At 39.4% G+C, this 19,625-nt stretch overlaps 1 protein-coding gene and 1 long non-coding RNA gene across 2 annotated transcripts in view; one reads left to right on the plus strand and one right to left on the minus strand.

Annotated features, from left to right (window-relative positions):
• The window catches only part of LOC136423009 (uncharacterized), a 68,124-nt gene that overhangs the window by 26,173 nt on the left and 22,326 nt on the right, over positions 1-19,625 (minus strand). The gene's annotated exons all lie outside the window — the stretch shown is intronic.
• Positions 11,792-18,894, plus strand: LOC136423007 (neuroligin-4, X-linked-like). The gene is made up of 5 exons (XM_066410986.1): positions 11,792-12,337; positions 15,521-15,676; positions 16,099-16,284; positions 16,479-17,271; positions 17,511-18,894. The coding sequence occupies exons 1-5, from the start codon at positions 11,929-11,931 to the stop codon at positions 18,325-18,327; spliced, it is 2,361 nt and encodes a 786-aa protein (XP_066267083.1). The 5' UTR covers positions 11,792-11,928; the 3' UTR covers positions 18,328-18,894.

The raw sequence follows: 19,625 nt of genomic DNA on the forward strand, positions 1-19,625 counted from the left end.
TGGCGGATCTACTGCCGTTTAATATGTTGACGCCAGAATGTTTCAACTGCAATTAAGCGACAATCTACTAAAGTTGATAGGTTGTGTAGGTACAGTATATTGCTGTGCATATGAGGCAGCATACGAGACACATAAAGCACAGATATATATGATGATATATAAAGACTTGTACTCAGATGAATTGACAGAGCTACAGTCGTCTAATATGTTGACGCCAGAATGATTCAACTTTAAAAAAAGACACTTGGCTCAAGTTGATAGATTGTACATGTATATGTTCATGTGGGACAGCGTACGAGACACATAAATCTCTGATATATATGGTAACAGATAAAGACTTGTACTCAGACAAATTGACAGAGCTACAGCCGTCTAATACGTTGACGCCACACCATGATTCAACTGTAAAAACGGCCATCTACTCAGGATAATAGGTTGTGCAGGTATGTTCCTCTTGGACAGCAAACAAGGCACATAAAGCTCTGATATATATGATACCAGATAAAGACTTGTAATCAGATGAATTGACAGAGCTACCGTCGTGTAATATTTTGACGCCACAATGATTCAACTGTAAAAAAAAAAAAAAACTTGGCTGAAGTTGATAGATTGTACATGTATATGTTCATGTGGGACAGCGTACGAGACACATAAAGCTCTGATATATGATAACAGATAAAGACTTGTACTCCAACAAATTGACAGAACTACAGCCGTCTAATATGTTGACGCCAAAAAATGATTCAACTGTAAAAAACGGCCATCTACTCAGGATAATAGGTTGTGCAGGTATGTTCCTCTGGGACAGTATACAAGGCACATAAAGCTCTGATATATATGATAATAACTTTATTGCACAACAATTGTACAAGGTACAAAGTATGGCATTCACTGGTACATAGATAACATAATAAATTATGATAGCAGATAAAGACTTGTACTCAGATAAATTGACCGAGCTACAGTCGTCTAACACGTTGACGCCACACAATCATTCAACGTACTGTAAAAACGACAATCTACTCAGGTTAATAGGTTGTGCAGGTATATTCCTCTGGGACAGTAAGCGAGAAACATAAAACTATGATATATAATAGTTTAAACTATTTACTGTGGATATTTTCGGCCATCAAGCTTTTATGATCAGGCTGGTAATGTTATTATTGCTTTCTACTCTGGTGTTTCATTAACCTCTACGAAATTACGTAACAAGAAACTACAAAATGCTTATGATGTAGATTTTTATGCACTTGTAACATATCTAGGGTGATTTTAATGTGTGTACTATTAAATCATGATAAGATATGCTCATGATTCTCGATGAGACAAATATCATACGTATGAACATGCCAGTCTTCTACTAAACGTTCTCGCAAGCATCTGTTTGAAAATCTACTCTAAAAGCCCTTTTTTGAAACTCCAGCTTTTGTACATCACATATACTTGCTAACGTGACCAACAAAGTCCGTGAAAGCAGTTGCGACGGCTGGCCACAATCATGTTAAAAGCATCATTTTGGAAAAGCCTCTTAGGGTTTAGAACGTCTGTCGGAAGAAGATAGATGTCACCAAAACGCGACTTAGTCTGATCTATGAATAGTATTACATTGACAGGGTCGGGAAAGACGTCAGGCAAAGGTTGTGGTTCCCAAGGGGCCATTAGCCTGATAGACAGTTCAGCAAACCTGTCTATCGTTAAAGGTCCTCTATGTAGTTTTTGGCGCCAAAATTAAAAAAAAATGCTTATGAATAAATCTTAACGTGAATATGTTCAAACATTTTTCAGCTTTTTTCATTTTTGTTTCATATTTCAAGCTAGAGCGTCATCATGGAAACGTCAGTACTGTAGCGTTATGAATCTTTTATCAAATTTCTAAACGGGTATTTGTGATTGTAAATAATGTAATGGGCAGTTATTTTCACTAACGGTACACCAACTGTCAGTGTTATGGTTTTGCTAATATTTCATCAAATTTCTAAAAGGGTATTTGTGATTGAAAATAGCGCAATGGGCAGTTATTTTCACTAATGTTACACCAACTGCTGCTAAATTATAGTGTTTATATGCAATACTTAGCCAGCAGGAAAGTATCTTACACGACAAAGGATTCCTACGGAGCTACGTTGGTGGTATAAGACTGTAAGGTTAGATAAATCCGTTGTTACACCTAACAGGACGAATTCATTTATATGGTGTCCTTCTCGTTGTCATTAAGGGTGATGAAGTATACACGGTAACATGCTATCATCAAAGAGAGTCGCTCGACACGTAATTTCAATCCGGTTGCACGGTTGAAAAATTGCTGAGTTAAATGATGCGTTGAATACTAACAGATGGTTGCGCTCAACGTATTCAAAAGTCCCTAGAGTCCATTTCTTTTTGACATGAGCAGAACTTCAACTAAATGAGGAATAATACGTAAATAATTAATCCATTCGATACTGGAATCTATTTTTAGTAATTGAAGTAATGCCATTGATTACGATCCTATTCTTATTTTCATATCATTTTTCTAGTCAACATTGGTATTTCAATCCAACAAATTATTGAATCACGAGGGAAATAGGACGTTTTCTGTTCAGGTTCATTTGTGACTGCTCGCCAGGGAATGCCATGCATAAGGCACGCTAGAAGCCAGATTATACCTCAGGGATTAACCTTAAATTAGAGTTGAGGCGGCGGCGATACCCCAAGCAGCTTACCTTAACACCTCTCTGAGCTTACATTAATCATTATAATTTGATGGTAAGTAGTATGATATTCTACTTAATGTGCTTTGAATTCCAGTAATTGGCTACTTTACAAATTAAATGGTTGGCAGTTATGCTGTAGTCTATTGTGTTCTATTGCTATTTGGTGTGGAATCCGGAAATTTTCAAGTTGAAGTTAAATGCAGTCCTTGCTAGTTTTAAAATAGGATCCTGGTATCTAAGTCCAAAGTCGGTGCCGCAGGCTTGGGCTAGGTTTCGGGTCCCGAAGAAAGGCAGGAAAATGTATAAACGATTTAGCAAGAAATTCACCAAAACGAATAAAACAAGAAGTTGACAAAATATAAGAGCTATTGATCTTCGGGATATGATATTCGATTTCTTGTCGTTGTTTCGTTTGTTTTCTTAATCCCCATGATATCATTGGGAGCCAGTTTAGTTCCACAAGTTGCAAGCGGATCACACGTTTGACAGTGATTCACGTGAGGTATTTCACGCCTTGCTTCGCGTCATTGAATGTAATTATTTCAGTCAAAGACAGATACGGCATAAGCTCACATAGGGAAAGGCGTGCCTGCGGTCGACAAAGTTTTCATTCGGTTTCTAAAGCCCACTATTTATCATGTAGACACGGACATAGATATGGAGGCAAATGAGAAACTCTATCAAATGGAGCATTTTTTACTTAATGCGGCAAAGGTTTTGTTATCACTGGTAACATACACTTTTTAGACAAGGAAGGAAAATGATTTATCCATCTGCTCCTTTTTGACAGCAACTGAATTTAACCATTATCTAAAAACATTCAGATTGGCTTGATTTGTTGTTGAAAAAATATCAGGAAATGAAGTCAATGGTAATCGACAGTAGATTATTGCTGCATTTACAAAAGTTGCACAGTAGATATATAGTGCTATTCAAACGTAGACCCTAGAGTAATTTGAGGTGTGAATTTATCATTACCTTTAATGTGATTATGGCATCAACGGTATTCTCCTGCCCATAGGATTGATAATGCAACTGCCAAAGGGTCACACGCAAAACAAATTTGGACTCAACGACAAGACACATTCATGGTCACGATGTTCCATCTTATCGCCGTTAGTATCTCCAGGGTAAGTCTAGACTATGATCTGACGGCCACCTTTACTGATTGGGATATAAACCTTAAAGTCATATTCATGATCATGAACTTGTTGATTTTTGGCGACAAGGTCTACAATCTTCTATTAACCGATCCACCTTACGCATAAGGATGTCTGCCCAAGTACAGATTACCAATTTGTTCGGTCTCAGACATCTTGGAGACAGAACACTACTTAGAGATACTCTAAAACATATATCTTGCTTTGCTTTTCCATCTCTGCTTCCTAACTTAAGCACACATCCTTTTAAGAAATGATAGCGACGAAAACAAATTCTGACAATCATTGGTGGAATGTAGAGCGTAGGTGCTGCTACCACATAACGTTAAGACCAAGGTGCAAGAACTGAAATTGCTCTATAAGTAACGGTCTGGAGAGTGGTAATCCATATCAAGGCTATGACCAACTAGGTTGAGGCCTGTGGATTAACACCTTGGTACTGCAAGATCGAAGTGTCTCTGATGTTACATCTACTACATCTATCAAGTCTTGTACGCAAAGTAGAGCTTTTCAATATGCTTCTAAAGAAACTAATTTGCAAGTCACTATATAGTAACTACAAGAAACAAAATGGTAAATGACTTTGGTCTAAATATCATCAGCAATGCCTTATTCAAGTAGGAACTCTTCATATGGAGGCAATATACATCTATTGGACAGCTGATACACAGACCCAGCTAAGGTATTACCATGGAAAGTGCGTTTTTGGCCTTAGAGAGAGAAGTAAATCCATAACTAAGTCCACCAGAAAAGCACACTATGAACAATACATACGACCTTGCGTCTAAGCTCTAGTGTCTGACCCCCACGCAGGCAGGCGCCATGATGCATTTGATGTCTTTGTCATAACGGTGGTCATCTTTGGTCGGCTGGCTCTTTTGGGAGAGCTTTGGAACCCGGTGGACATTCCTTTCAACTGTGATAAAAGGGTCCCTGGCACCTTTCATAGCCAGAAATGCTTTACTGGAATGTCAATTAGATTCACAGATAAACACCAAAATTCAAAAAGGTAATTCCAGTTATGTTAGATGATATATTTCTTTCATTAATCTTAATGATTAGAGTGTATCATCAATGAAATAAGATTAAGAAATCCTTAATACATCAAGATTCTTGTCACGACAGTCATATTCTTACTTTGTGAAGTCCATGCAGACAATACATTCTCGAATTATCGATCGGGCCATGTAATTTACTTGATGCCCTTTATTGCATTTTCCCCTGTTGCACGTTAGAATTTAAAATAACTCGATGGAGGATATAATAAACGTATGTTAACCCTTTGTTAGTCGGTTTCTGTCTAAACTTAGCAATGCAGCCAGGTTGTTTAAACTACATATGCAATAGCTATACTATCAATGTTGATTGGTATATGAGACGAAATTATGTTCTACCGATAAGTTACCAATGCATACTATGATATGAACCTACCGTTTCATAGTTTTTGTTGAGTTAAAAAGGCTGTATTTTGATATCTGATTAATACATAATGGTCGAATTATCAAGACATAACAGTTTTACTCTTCTGCCAAAAAACAGTTACAAGCAAATGGATACAATTTTGAAACGGTCAGATGTTCCAGAGAGCATCTGCTATCTTTCATCAGTGACTATAGGAAAGAACTGGTGAACTAGGTTTTATACCAAAACTCTGAATTGAAATGTTAATGAGGTGAAGGCAATTTAGGATGGTTCAATAGAAGACTAAGTCAAGACACGGTTGTATGCTAATAAGCCAATTAGCTCCTGCTGTTTTAGTACAGGAACTAATGATGTTCATCTGGGGGAAGGGAATGCATTATTCCAAGTGCCTGAAAGTTCGACGTGTAGACCTCCTTTCCTGTTGAGGGTGGGATTGTATATTCTCTCATATATTGATTCTCTAACTCCCCCTTCCAACCAGCGGGGTTCGCGGTCTAGGATATCTGTGGATTCGAGATTGAATGAGTGTCCCTGGTTGTGTTGTAGATTGTGGAAATGGCCGAGTTTCACTCTTGCTTATATTAACTCCCCTGCTTTAACGATTCACAGAAGGAAAGCCTCCGCGGGGATTATTCCAGGAAACTAATAATGCATCTAATTTGGGCCGATCGATAAAACCATTCTAACATTTAATACAAAGGTATTAAGTTCTAATGTCCATTGGGGTCAAAGTTAATTATGCGCAGAAAAACATGTGGCTTTACGAAGATGGATTCCTTTCAGTGCCTTTCTATCAGCAACACCCAGTCCCTTGTCAATATGGACTTTCTCGTAAAGAAATGTTATTTGCAGTAATCTGCTCTAGATCGTAGATCATTCCAATGGTATCACGTAACTATGTTTCCATGTGGAACTTTAAAGATTTCCTTCATATGATCTATGTGTTTTATATTTCTATCACATACATCATCAAAGGTTACCGTCTACAAGTAACAAATAACAAAATCAATAGCAAGCTTATCTTTTGGACACGAAGTTTAACTTACCAGAGAGAGTGGATATCCACATAATGAAGTAGAATATAGTGGGAAGTGAACATTGATAACACCCGAACAGCTAGTCTATCAAGCAAACACAAAAATATTAAAAAGTGAATACTACGTTTGACAAATATAAGTAGAATATCCCTAGATCCAATAGATGCCTCTGAGTGATGTATTCGCCAGAAAGGGTCTTGGTGTTCTCTGTATCACATTCTGACCTGGGTTCGCCGAATGGAAACAGACACACACTTAAGGTGCGGCTAGGATAGCCCCAACTGGCTTTCGCATCAATTTCTCATGCACGGAGTAGAGTAGACTGTTTTCCTAGAGGTGTGGATTAGGAAACGCATCTACCTTGGTCGATTCTACAGCAATAACAAGTTCTTCTGCGTCTGCGAATTAAAAAAAAAAACGATTCTGTTTCCTTTCCTGATCATATAATAGATACAATGCAGCAGTATTTCCCATATGATGACCACTGCTGTTTATAGTTAAGATGTGGGATTTAGGCCTAAAACATGGTCTACAAGATCAAGAAGATTGGACACAGCTGATTGATATTTCTGTCACGCAGTGCATCTACAACGTCAGATCAGAGGTTTAAAGTGCCAAGGTACAAGGTATTCCTTTATCTAAAATCGAAATTCATATTCACAGCGCAAGCCACACGGGCCATTATGCTCCACCGGACTAATTCAGAGATACTAAAAGCACGTTTGTCTACAGAGAATCATTCTAACTCCTAGGAAGCCCGATATGATCAGAGAATAATGGACGAGGAGCCGAGTGAGGTTAAGCAGCATGAAGGCGTCACCGTGTTTGGTGCAAGGAGAGTAATTTGATTGGGCGGGGATCGAATTCTGCGCACTTGTTAGACTAGACGAGTGTGGAATGAGGCTTGGAAAGAGCAAGCTGGAAGCACGAGAACAAAGGAGATCATCGTCTGACGTGAGTAGTCTCAGTGCGGCTGTATCACGTCTATTCAGCTAATGATGTGGGTTAAATCAGCCGATGCTTGATGCATTCAATGCTGGTTATAATGGCAGCTGCTTCTTGATGGGATTTGTGTCTGTTGTTGCCGACAATTGCCCTTTCCTGTCCGCTCATTCATGGAATAGGGAGGGCTGCTTTCTTGAAACAATGACAGCTTTTTTTTGGTATGAAAGATCTACCGTAACGACTCTTATGATCGTTCAACAGGCGGTTGCTTAGCAAGAAGATAGAGCTAGTTGCCACTGATTGGTTTCTGACGTGGGTGTTATCTATATAACCTTTGGGTGTGGTGGGTAATAACACATGAGGTGAAGCCACATGGCCTAGCATGTCAATGCCGTATATTTACATACCCTGTTACGTACCGGATACAAACAATGGGGGATTGCATTGTAATCTAAGATTATTTTGCCGCTGTCAATAATAAATTGGAGGTAAAACTTCAAAATGTTAGCTATTAGCAAGTAGTTGTCAATTCTATTTTAGGAATATGGAGGTGTTGTCACCATCGTTTAGCTTTTGATATAATCCATATCTATATTGCTAATTGACACGATGTCTCGTTGGCACAAGTACAAACGAACGATTAATTCAACGACTATACGTATCAACTAAGTAGAATTTAAATGATGTTTGTCAGATATCATATCGGGCTGCGTATTCAACTAGCACCATATTGAAATTTCTAATGATTAACGACATGCATGTAATCCATAAAGTTGATATGCGAAAGAGATAGCAATATCAACTGACAATAATGATTAATGTTCACATACAAAGAACGCTTGACTAGACATTTTTAGTTTGTTTATTACATAATTAGACATAATTAGACATAGGTAAAAATCTGTTTTATGTGACTGTTATCTCTCTCGTGACTACGGACGCAGTACAATTACAATTAAAATGGGTATCGTTGTCTCCGAACGCACTTATTTTCTGTATTTAGCAACATCAATCGCCTTATCGTCCCAATCTAGCAACTAGTGTTTTCATGTGAAGATTACGATGATGAGACTAGATTCAAATGACAAACTGTTTTAGATTTCTATCTACAGTGCAATATCACAATGGTCTACCTGAAAGTGCTTCAGGCTAGCTAGCTGCATAAATACATCACCTTTGTGCTTATTATGAAATGCGCGTGCGCTTCTGACCCATAGAAAACCTCTAGGCCAACGAGCAAGCCAATTTTGCTGCAATACCAGATAAAGTAACCATTGATTTTTGTCGGCGAAACAGGTCTCTGTAGGACTGGTAATACGTCCTCGTTGGGCCCGAGGGCTGATTGGCTCAGAGGATATCGACGTGAATTCCCCAACCCTCAGAACATTTAAAACAGTGGACCTGTTCACATGTGGCGGGTGAATGGATGTTTAATGGCTATCTGTGGGTGGAGAGAGACGGTTCTTCCCACTTCAGCTGAGCAGTTAGTGACATCCACTAGGTAAGTTTCCTGTAGAGGTCCAATGCGTGTTGTTACGGTTTGGTAATGAAGCTGGCCAACTGTAGCCTGTCGTAATTCTCTTCCTGGTATTGGAAACACGTCTACACGGATTACTTCCCAATGGCTATAAGGTAGAGTCAAGTAATGCATGTTGAATGTCTGTTCTGTTTGTGCGTGGTTGTTTTATGTTAGCACCTTAATGAGAAACATGCCCGTCCTTACTCCGTGTAGCTTGGACCATTGTGTATGGTTAGAGAAATGATTATTAGCAAGTCTCATTACTTTAGGCTACTTGATTCCTCTTGTATCAGATACACAGTGACAGAAGGAAACGATTAGTGGTCAATAATTTACGATTGGTAGGGAGACGGAAATCCTTCAACATCCGTGCTAATCCAAGTGGCGTTCTTTCATTGTTTGAAACGTGTTTTTGGCGTGTTGCATGGGCTCATCTCTTCTCTTCATTTTTGATTTACCCATTAAATGTATGTCTTCGTAAGACACAGAATGATTAATGCTAAATTATTGTCAATTTACGATACCTTTTGGTGTGAATGAATCTCAAGAACAGTTTCTATTAAGGGACAATAATGACAGCCAGCATTTTGAGATGTCGAGGGACATCAGAAACACGACAGGCGATCGCAAAACGGCAGCATATGATGCTTCTTCATCGACCTGCCATGACATTGGCATTTTGCAGCAGTAACTGACAACGTCATACGGCAACAAATGTCTGAAAGCAATCAATCGATCGTCCGCTGAATCTAATATTTTCCCAACCCGGGCTTTTCATCTGCCTTGCTTGTACACTTTGCTGAATAGGAGGGCAGCATAATTGTGTGAAGGCGGTGAATAACGACCGTAGGCAAACACTGCTACAAAGGGTCACCACAAGGTTAGTCATCGCCGTTTTCGTGTTTGTTTTTCGGGTCATATCTGATTGCTAGAAATTGGTCTGGAATATGTAGACATTTTAATTTGATGATCCTTAGGGATGATTCTTTAATTGCATATTATATTTATTTGTATGTTTTTGTCAGATCATTTTGGAACCCCATTTCATTTGAGTCTGAAGCAATGTAGACTGTCACTGATAATTTATTTTAATCGAGAAATGTTCGTGCCCTGTACTGTACTGTGCTTGGCAGTGACATTAACAAACGCTACGTTGACCAGACCATATCTCTGCGCAAGATATATAAGCCCTGTAATTGCAGGTGTAACCTAGAACGGAATGGACGCTTCACTGAAATAATGCATCATTGTCTTCACCAATTCCCTAGCCATCATGTTTAAGTTTCCAGTACATATACCATCCATGGGCCTCATTTTCAAGGGACAAATTCATGGTATGTATTACAGAATCATCTGAGAATTTTCTTCAGGTTAGAAAATAATGAATTCTTCGAAGAGATGATGAAATAACTATTGGCCACTTTGTCTACCTTTCATGCGGCCCCTTCGTGACAAATGTAAGACTTAGTCCTGCTAGGTAAAGGCTATCCCCTAAGCGTGGCTAGAGCCTTTCATCCATGATATTACATCTAATTAGATAATTACGGAGTAGTGCGTGCTACAGCAAGCCTCTTGTGGCAGAGCTGATAGTAGCTGATTGTGCTCCGGGAATTAATCAATTGCCAGCTTCTAGACCATCTTCTTATACGCGTCTAGTACAGCACGGTTATGTACTGCAGTAACTTTGAATGAAACATTTTAGTTTTGTTGGATAATTGCTATATATTGAACGACCGAACGAACGAATGGATGGATGGATGGATGAATGAATGGCGAACATGATCAATAAAAAAGTATATAGCAGCCACAAATAGCTGAATTGGATACTTTTTGTATCCAATTATCATCGATGTCATCCTTTACTTCTGATTCCTTTGTTAAGTCAGGGTTGAATGATTCTGATCAATATATGGAAGAGCTGAAAAAAATCATGCCGTTATGTGCATTTGTGTAAGTTGTCAAATGTATATTATAGTCAATCCGATTCCATAGCTTCAACAAATATGATATATCTAAAAACTATCCAACTTACTTAGCATTCATACCATACACATCACATAGATGTGATTTTGTGAACAAAATGAACAACAATCATAATGTGATGATACGATACGGATAGACTACGATAGGTACAATAATACGATGACCTTGTTCAGAACATCAATACAGACGCTAGCACAATGAAATATAACAAGAAAATAGTTACTGGATGTGTATTTATGATGCCCTCTCCATTAGTGTCAAAGCAGGTCTACACATCTGTGAGTTTCCAATTTAGCCTCATGTTTTGCAAAGGGGACTTCTGGGTCTGGATCCTCTGCTTAATTGCTTTTAACGTCTCACAACACAAAGCGATTCCGATAAATGAAGTCTCATCAGCAAGGAGGCTGGTCCACTTGCACTTTATTTTTTCCCATTTTAGTCTTGTGTACACACCTGTATAATATGCTATTCTATGTGAACTTCGTAGTGAAATTTCGCACGTACTTGATAATGTGTTCATGCTTTTAACCCACGTTCTTCGATGTGGTGCTTTGATGTCTTGTCTATGATGGCCCTCTGAGTCCTCAAGACCTTGAACATCATAGAGTCTGTATGGGATTGAAAGAAGGTCATCTAAGGTGATCCAGCCTTTGTTGTACCTAGTGTGGGTTTGACTACTTTAGTTTGCTTACGTTTTGAGAATGCAATCCATGTTGGCCTACACGTACTTCAAGGTGAACACGGTGAAGCGCGTGTCTGCAGATCGATGACTGACGAAGCTTGGAAGACATGTGGTGATAGAATCACAATAGTACGGCAGAGGCAGTACTCGTTGATCACTCAGGAGGACACTGACTAGACATGGTGATTTCACGGTAGCGAGGAATCTAATCTTCTCTCTGACCTTGGCCCTATCTGTGTTCCTTGTCAATGTAATAATTGCACCGTTGTTTGGCACTCATTTTAGAATTGCTGCAGTGAACCTTTCAGGCAGATAATCATATTTTGTTTTGAAACAATCCTCAATATCTCTTCAGGACATTTGCATACTCGTTGACCATGTATTGTTATATTTTGTTGTTCATGTTCATTACACTTTTTTGTCTATTTCAGGCTTCTCATGGCATGACCTGGCGTGATCACTGAAGAGTAAGCTCTACACTGTAAAGATGGATTCCATGTGGGTGACATCTGCTGTACTGACATGGATCCTCATGACTGCATCGGCAGACTCTAATTCTGGGGAAGTTATCACCACCAAATACGGATCTTTTCGAGGCAGACAAGTCCCTCCTCCTAAAGACAGGATGCGTGCAGTGAACAAGTATCTGGGGATCCCGTACGCAAAACCACCGGTTGGCACCCTGCGATTCAGACCACCACAAGAACCAGAAGCTTGGGACAAGGATAAGGTGAGAGACTTCACCAAGTTTGGTCCCGTCTGTCCGCAGATTGTGACGTCATCAGGGGACACCGACCTGCCGTCAGCAGTCCAGGCCAGAGAAGCCATGCGGCCGTTCCTGGAGACGATGGACGAAGATTGTCTGTACTTGAACATCTACAGCCCTGTTATCAACGGTTAGTACCTTAGGTATCAAACCAATCGTTTTGCTTCCATAATGAATGACAAGTGAAGATAATTTGATTAAGAATTTCGAATTGATAGCATACTTCCACATAATGCACTATGATGGAAACCCTCAGCGAACCTCTGCCAACATACAATGACTTTCAAAAATCTTGAAATTTCTTGTTCTGGTAAATCACGCCGCTACACCCCCATACCACTTGGGTAGTGACCTCCCTGCGATAGCGCTGTCACCTAAAATTTGAAGGATCGCTCGACAAAATTCAAAGATAAAAACGAATGTGTGTTTTGTTGTCTTTTTATTTGTACCTATTTCTTTAATATATCATAACATATTAAATGATATTAGAATCATGAAATCAAGGGTTAGATAAATCCAATTTAGGTTGCATCAGGCAATGTTAAGAGCCCTGGATATTGTTATGGCTAATTGCATTTTGACATCGTCTAGCGCATTTACCTGCAGGTCGGAACAATAATTCTTATTCTCAAGTAAAATGAATTGCCTGAAGGCCTCAATTCTGATAAATTTAGTTAATAGAATACAACCATACGTATCTCTTAAACGAGAAATTGTAAGAGAAGTGAGTGTGTTGTAAATGTTGAATAATGAGAGATATAAAAGGCAGTTGTGGAATAAGTATGTTTATAAATTGATGTTGACGTAGGCATGGCAATTAAAACAACCATAAAGTGTGACGTTGATTTCTTAGGTACAAAGCGCAATTCGTCAAAATCGACTGAAATAAAAAGGTTATTTTGAAAATGAGACCGAAAGAAATCAATAGATTGTTAATAACTTGATGTACGTACTTGTTCTGAAGGTACCATTTATTTAAAATGATTCTGTCAAATGCAATTCATATGGATCCACGACGAAAATATATTCCATGCTTCGGTCTCGGAGGCTAATGTAAAATACGTATCCCTGGACATCTACATCGATACACATCTAGCTAACGTGTAAGGAATGTAAATCTTCCACAAGTGGCTTTGCTGGCTCCGGGCCATTCTCTATGACTATAACATCTATCTAGCTCTCTCTTGAAACGTTAGGCTAAGAAAAGTATCGGTCAAATTCATCGCCTTCGGTCCAATACCTTCACATGGAAACGCGTCGATCACTTCTCCAGACGCTAGGCGCCTCCACACCAGAGTTTCTACTAGGATTATGTTGTCTCCCGCTCTGATATTTTGCCTTGCAGAACAGATATTGATCTCAAGCCGGAAAACAATAGTTTCCAAACGTTGTTTATGATAAATCAATACCTTCTGCTTTGGGGGTTCAAAATGGCCGACACACTAAACGGAATGAGCTTGAACATTCGAATGCTCTCACTAAACAACCCTGCCCTTTAGTAGATCATACATTATATATATATATACATAAATAGATCAAATGATACTTTATATGTCGGACTGAATAAATCTTATACATATGTGTCAGGGCAATGATTGCGATCGTGCAGAATCACAGATTCTACCGATAGAGATACCGATCGTAGTCTCTGTCTACAGAAACTCCGATAAGAATGCTAGGAATGTGTTTGGGTACGTGGTAGCCCATACATAAATTCTAAGTTTAGACCCTATCCATTAATCTAAAGTGGTGAATTGAAGTTGAAAAGTTCGGAATGTCCTTTAAACGAATATCGTTAAATATACAAACTCTGATCTGAATCTTTACCGGCGACTCTGACAGATTGCAACTGCTATACACTACAGAAATATATCATATCTATTGCCACCTTACTGGACAGGTGCAAAGTATTTCATTTTCATTTGTATGCATATAACTACATTCTAAATTCTACCTTTGACGGGATATCGTTTGGTATCATTTTAATAGAAATAAACAAATCAGCCAATCAACAATTACAGTTCATATTGCCCTTGCGGGCTGTATTTGCTTATAAACTGCTTTGTTTCACTGATGCAATATCCAATTAAAGGATATCTTTGACTGAGCAAAACTATACCTTAGTGCCAGTCAGTATGAGAAAAACGAGACACGATCAATCTAAGAAGAAGATTCAGTTTAAAGCTATCGTTCAGTTTATGAGGCATGAGGTGTCCGTGACACGATTTCATGATTGACTTGCAAATTTTAGGACCAAATTTTATTGGCCTTAGAGACATGGTGTTATTCACAAATGATTCTTGTTCTTGACTACATACGTGCAGCCTTTTGCTTTCAGTTGAACTTGTTTCCACATAACTTAGCATTATTTTACGCACCTGCATACTATTAGATAGATATCGTCGAAGTACCATTCACTTTAAACTATAACCTTGCAATACTGGAATGTCGATGTCAATGTTGTTAAAGTGGTTGTTATAATCGAACTTTGCACCAGTAAGGCGGCAATAGGTATGACCAAGAGGTTTCGATTTTTCCGTGACGTTTGAATCAAATAGTTAAGGAGCAGAAAGTTCGGGGTGTTGGTCGATAGCAGGAGCACTCGCTACACCTACAGATTTTCCAAGAAAGTTGCAGCGAAGGGGAAAATTTTAATGACTTTCACATCGACCATCTACTGATCTTTGACCAGAAAATTGGCAGGTCCGTCGTCTTTATGTTGCCGAAGGGGCATGGGGTGATCAGATTAAAGGACGGCGTGGTCGATATTCGACGAGGCATTAATATCGTCTCTGATTGAAATATGTCAGAAGGCTCGTTGTGCTTGCTTAATGCTACCAACGTCGTGATGCATACCAAGGTACGATTGGAATCGATGATTCCCTTATATTTAACCTCTGGTAGCCTTTTGTTTGATTCTGTGTAGAGGTACCAGAAGTAGACGCTGTGCAGCTTTGCAAAAAGTAGGTCATAGCGATCCCGCCATTGTCTCCATATAAAGTTTTACAACCGAACGTCTGCCTATTCGTAATTATCCAAGTTGATCCAAGATCATTTAGCAATTCCCCCCAGGAAAAGTGCACAATAGCGTATGGGCCATTAAACATAACGACCCATTAGTAGTGGTTGTTACCGGTGAGGATTCAGGGCAGGAAAAATGCCAGCTGTGACTACGAGACTTCTTGTGGCATGAGGCAACAATGTAATCAAGCATAACTTGAAAGCTACATGGTCTTGAAATGGACAACGCTGAGCAGTGATTGATCAATAACTAGTCGATATATCTAATGAATCGAAATCTTTTATATTTTAGGTCCTGCTCTTGATGAGAGGTACCCGTTAGCCGTACTGGTGTTCATCCACGGCGGTGATTACACTTCCGGAACCGGAAATGCTTACGACGGGACCGTCCTGGCCAGCCACGGCGCCGTAGTTGTGGTCACCATCAATTACAGACTGGGAGTGCTAGGTGGATATATATAGGATTTTGAACTGTCAACCTATTCAATATTGCAAGAAAGAGATTTCTAAAAATCGTTTCTGAGATTCGACTTCCGATAATATGAAATATGTGTCGTACTATACGTCAATGTTTAGATGATATGCTATCGATCATATACCGTTATGCTAGTCAGATGGGGACGTAAGCCCTACAGGCAAACCAGTAAGATAAGATAAGGTAAGATACACTATCACAAAGTTTCTTGTTATGATTCTGCACTTTTACCAATAGTGACTGACATGTTCTAAGGAAAATATATAAGTGTCTAAGCATTTCATCATTTTGATTCACTTTGTCGATATCAGATGTAGATTTAAAATGATTGTAATAACCCGTCAATTTGTAGCAACACACACGACAAGTTAAAGATGACTGTTATTTTTCACCAGGATTTCTGAGCACGGAGGACGAGTTTGCATCCGGGAACTACGGACTTCTGGATCAGATCGCAGCTCTTGATTGGATCAGTGAAAACATCAGGCACTTTGGTGGGGACCCGACCAGAGTTACTCTTGTAGGGTTTGGTTCTGGCGCGGCGTGTGTTAATCTACTGGCTTTGTCTCCTAAAGCTGCAGGTAGGGGTCAAGTTCTTCTCATACACAGCAATGTATATTCGTTCATAGATTGTCATTTCGGGGTAGCAATAATACCAAAGACCATGAATCTTATCCCACATATACATTTATATGAGTTACGTTCTATAAATTACTTACCACCCGTCACATTTGTGCCGTATAAAATATCGAGGAAATTTGTTTCATTTCTCCAGGAAAGTTTCGTCGTGCAATCATTCAGAGCGGTTCGGCTTTAGGTACCAGTGCTATCGCTGAAGACTCGCGGCACTATGCGACAATGCTGGCTGAGAAACTAGACTGTTGCCGACCGGACGCTGCTCAAACTGTGCAATGTCTTCGTAACAAACCTTACCAAGACCTGCTACTGAAGAATATGACACCGCCATCGTCCAGTTACTACCCCAAGTTCGGTCCGTCCGTGGACGGTGTTATTGTTCCCGACCAACCTCGAAGACTACTTGAAGGCGACCTATTCCGGAGCTATGACTTCATGGTTGGGCTTTCAGAAGAGGACGGATATAAGTACATTCCTAGCATCGCTGTAATAGAAAACGGTCTGTCTGATGATGAATATAGGGATCTGATCAGTGACTTTGTTAACCAGGTATTTCCATATAGAGAAAATGAGATCCAAGACGCCATACTGTTTCTGTACACAAACTGGGGGAACGATACAAATGAAACAAGAAGAGCCGGTATTGTGCGCATGCTCACAGAACAACAGATCGCAGTACCGATTGTTGAGGTGGCAAATCTCCATTCAACCAAGAACACAGAGAGCTCAACATACATGTATTCTTACAGCTACAAGGCCATCAATACACCCAACCCCAAATGGGTAGGAGCGGTACATGGGGACGAGCTGCCGTTTGTCTTTGGTGCTCCCGTTGCCCCAAAAGGGATCTTCCAGCAGCTGAATTTCACTAAAGGTGAATCTATGTTGAGCGTCGCCATGATGACATACTGGAGTAATTTTGCTAAAACTGGGTAAGTTTGGCTCCTTAGCTATATGGTACTATTGGTAGCATTGCTCATCTAACCAGTACAATAACTTACATACGTAATCAAGATACTTAATATACTTTGAACCATATGTGAATTTAGAAAAAAAAAAAAATTAAAAAAATACACCAGGCAGCTTGGACGTTTTTATTCATGCTAACTATTTTTTTGTTTACAGAACCATAATTATGATGAAAGTCTGACCACAATATTTTCTTTTTTAGAGATCCCCAGCAACCTAGATTGCAAGCCACAACTTTCCTCCACGAAAGGCCGAACAGATTTGAGAGCATCCAATGGGCGCAGTACAGTATAGACAACTGCAGTGGTTGTCAAGAAACTTACCTGTACTTGGGAATGAAACCTCGGGTGGTAGAAAGTTTTCGACCGCAGCGCATCGCTTTCTGGATTGAGCTTGTTCCAAAGTTACTCTATCCGCAGGAAGTTCCTAGTAACAACTATCTTTACCCTCCAGAAGATGCAGACGAATTGTGTCAAATTCTAGATATAGGACAGACCATTCTAACCGGAGGTGGCCTCGTTGTACGCCGTCCAGATGGTTGGACAAAGCCTTCAGTAGGCGTGACCGGCTCAAGCACCACGTGTATTTCTATATCATCTACTTCAGCTTCTCCAAGCCAATTTCCTGGAAAAACTGTTCCTGGACTTACAGGGGAATGGCGGCCGGAATCTCCCGGTTCAAACATCAGTAGTCAGGACAAGGGACAAAATTACTCTGAACTCAGCATCGTGATTGCAGTTGGGACGTCGTTACTTGTTGTTAACGTCCTCGTCTTTGCTGTGTGCTACAACAGAGGGAGAGCGCGTACAAAAAGGCTTGAGGAGGTCGAAACTCGCGAGAGAATCAGGTTAAAGGTCACAGACATGCGGGAGATGTTGAAAGCCTATGAGATTGCAGAAAGCTGTGGAGCAAGTCCTTGTCAAACAATGGAACTCATCGAGCTAAAAGATCAAAGAATAGAAAACTGTGCCAAGCTTCAAGAGAAGAGGGTATCGGTGACAAAGACTCTTGTAGTATGATCTGACTTCGTATTATACTGTATGTTCTCCTATCGATATATTGATTTTCGATATTTTCAAGTGCATTGTATTGCGTGTGGCATTGTTCTTTTCGTAATGCCTATTGCAAAATACAAGATCGCCAACTTCTGTAAATAACTTGCTAAAGAAGCTGCTCGTGAATTTTGTCAGAGTGCCAATTGCATTATTGCGGGTTTATATATATACGATATATGACACGAAGAGACCTTTTTATTCAATACGTGAACAGTCTCAGGAACCATGGGCTCTCCGGGTGTGCTGCCGTGGCATCATATGGAGGATTTGCATTTGTATACATCATATGACACTTCTTAAAACCCTTGATAGTTTCATACTGGATTAATATTCAATTTTTTGTTATTATCATCCATAAATAAGTTTAAGAACAAAGCAGATTATACACGTTGTGTAAGAAAGTGAGAGTCATTTTCAATGTTTTTTAAAACTCTACAATAGTTCCATCTTCCAGGGTCTGCACAATTAAAAGAATCACACAGCATTAAAACCGGGTTTCCTCTTTTATAACACGTCAATTATTTTGAAAACTCAAATCGACAGCAGAGTTAGGATGTAACTGAATGGAAAATAACAAGCAAAAATTCATTCACTTTTTTTGTTCGATCAGATATGTATCAGGTTTTCACAATGAAAAAATGAAGATGTACAGTCGATCGTACCTGATTTGATTTGTTTATTAATGCTGTGGAAGAAGATTAGCTGCGATGTAGGCTATCTGCGTTAGGCGATCAGCACTCAATAGAGTGCAACCGGGAAGATGTTATCATTTCAGCATTCCATTGAAGTTCTTGTCACAGGGATAAACCGAAATAGAGCACAATATAAAATAAACATACAAATAATGCCAGTTGACATATACGAATAAATGGTAGCGTCCAAACACTGCTGAACTTTTTGTTCCGTGCAACTGTGCCATTTAGCAAACTTGTGTCCTCATCTTGTCCTCAACAAAATATCACATGATTAGTCACTGTATTTCGTAATATAGGGCACGGAAGATAAAGTTTCCCATCATTTGAAACACCTCCTGCTACCACAGTGATTGTGACGGTGACATCATTTTTGAAGAGATTAGCGTACAAATCTAAATTGCATATCAAGAGACTCTGAAAAAGAGAAATGAAATGTCATTTGATTTAGTGCTTCTATAATGCTCTCTAACTCGCTTCATTTGTGGTTTTGAAGACTCCCTTTTAATTAAATAAATCACTGATAATACTATAAGCCTTTGCACAGTCAGCACGTTGAGTATAGAAACA

Source organism: Branchiostoma lanceolatum, chromosome 17, assembly GCF_035083965.1.
Source record: "Branchiostoma lanceolatum isolate klBraLanc5 chromosome 17, klBraLanc5.hap2, whole genome shotgun sequence".
Taxonomy (NCBI): domain Eukaryota; kingdom Metazoa; phylum Chordata; class Leptocardii; order Amphioxiformes; family Branchiostomatidae; genus Branchiostoma; species Branchiostoma lanceolatum.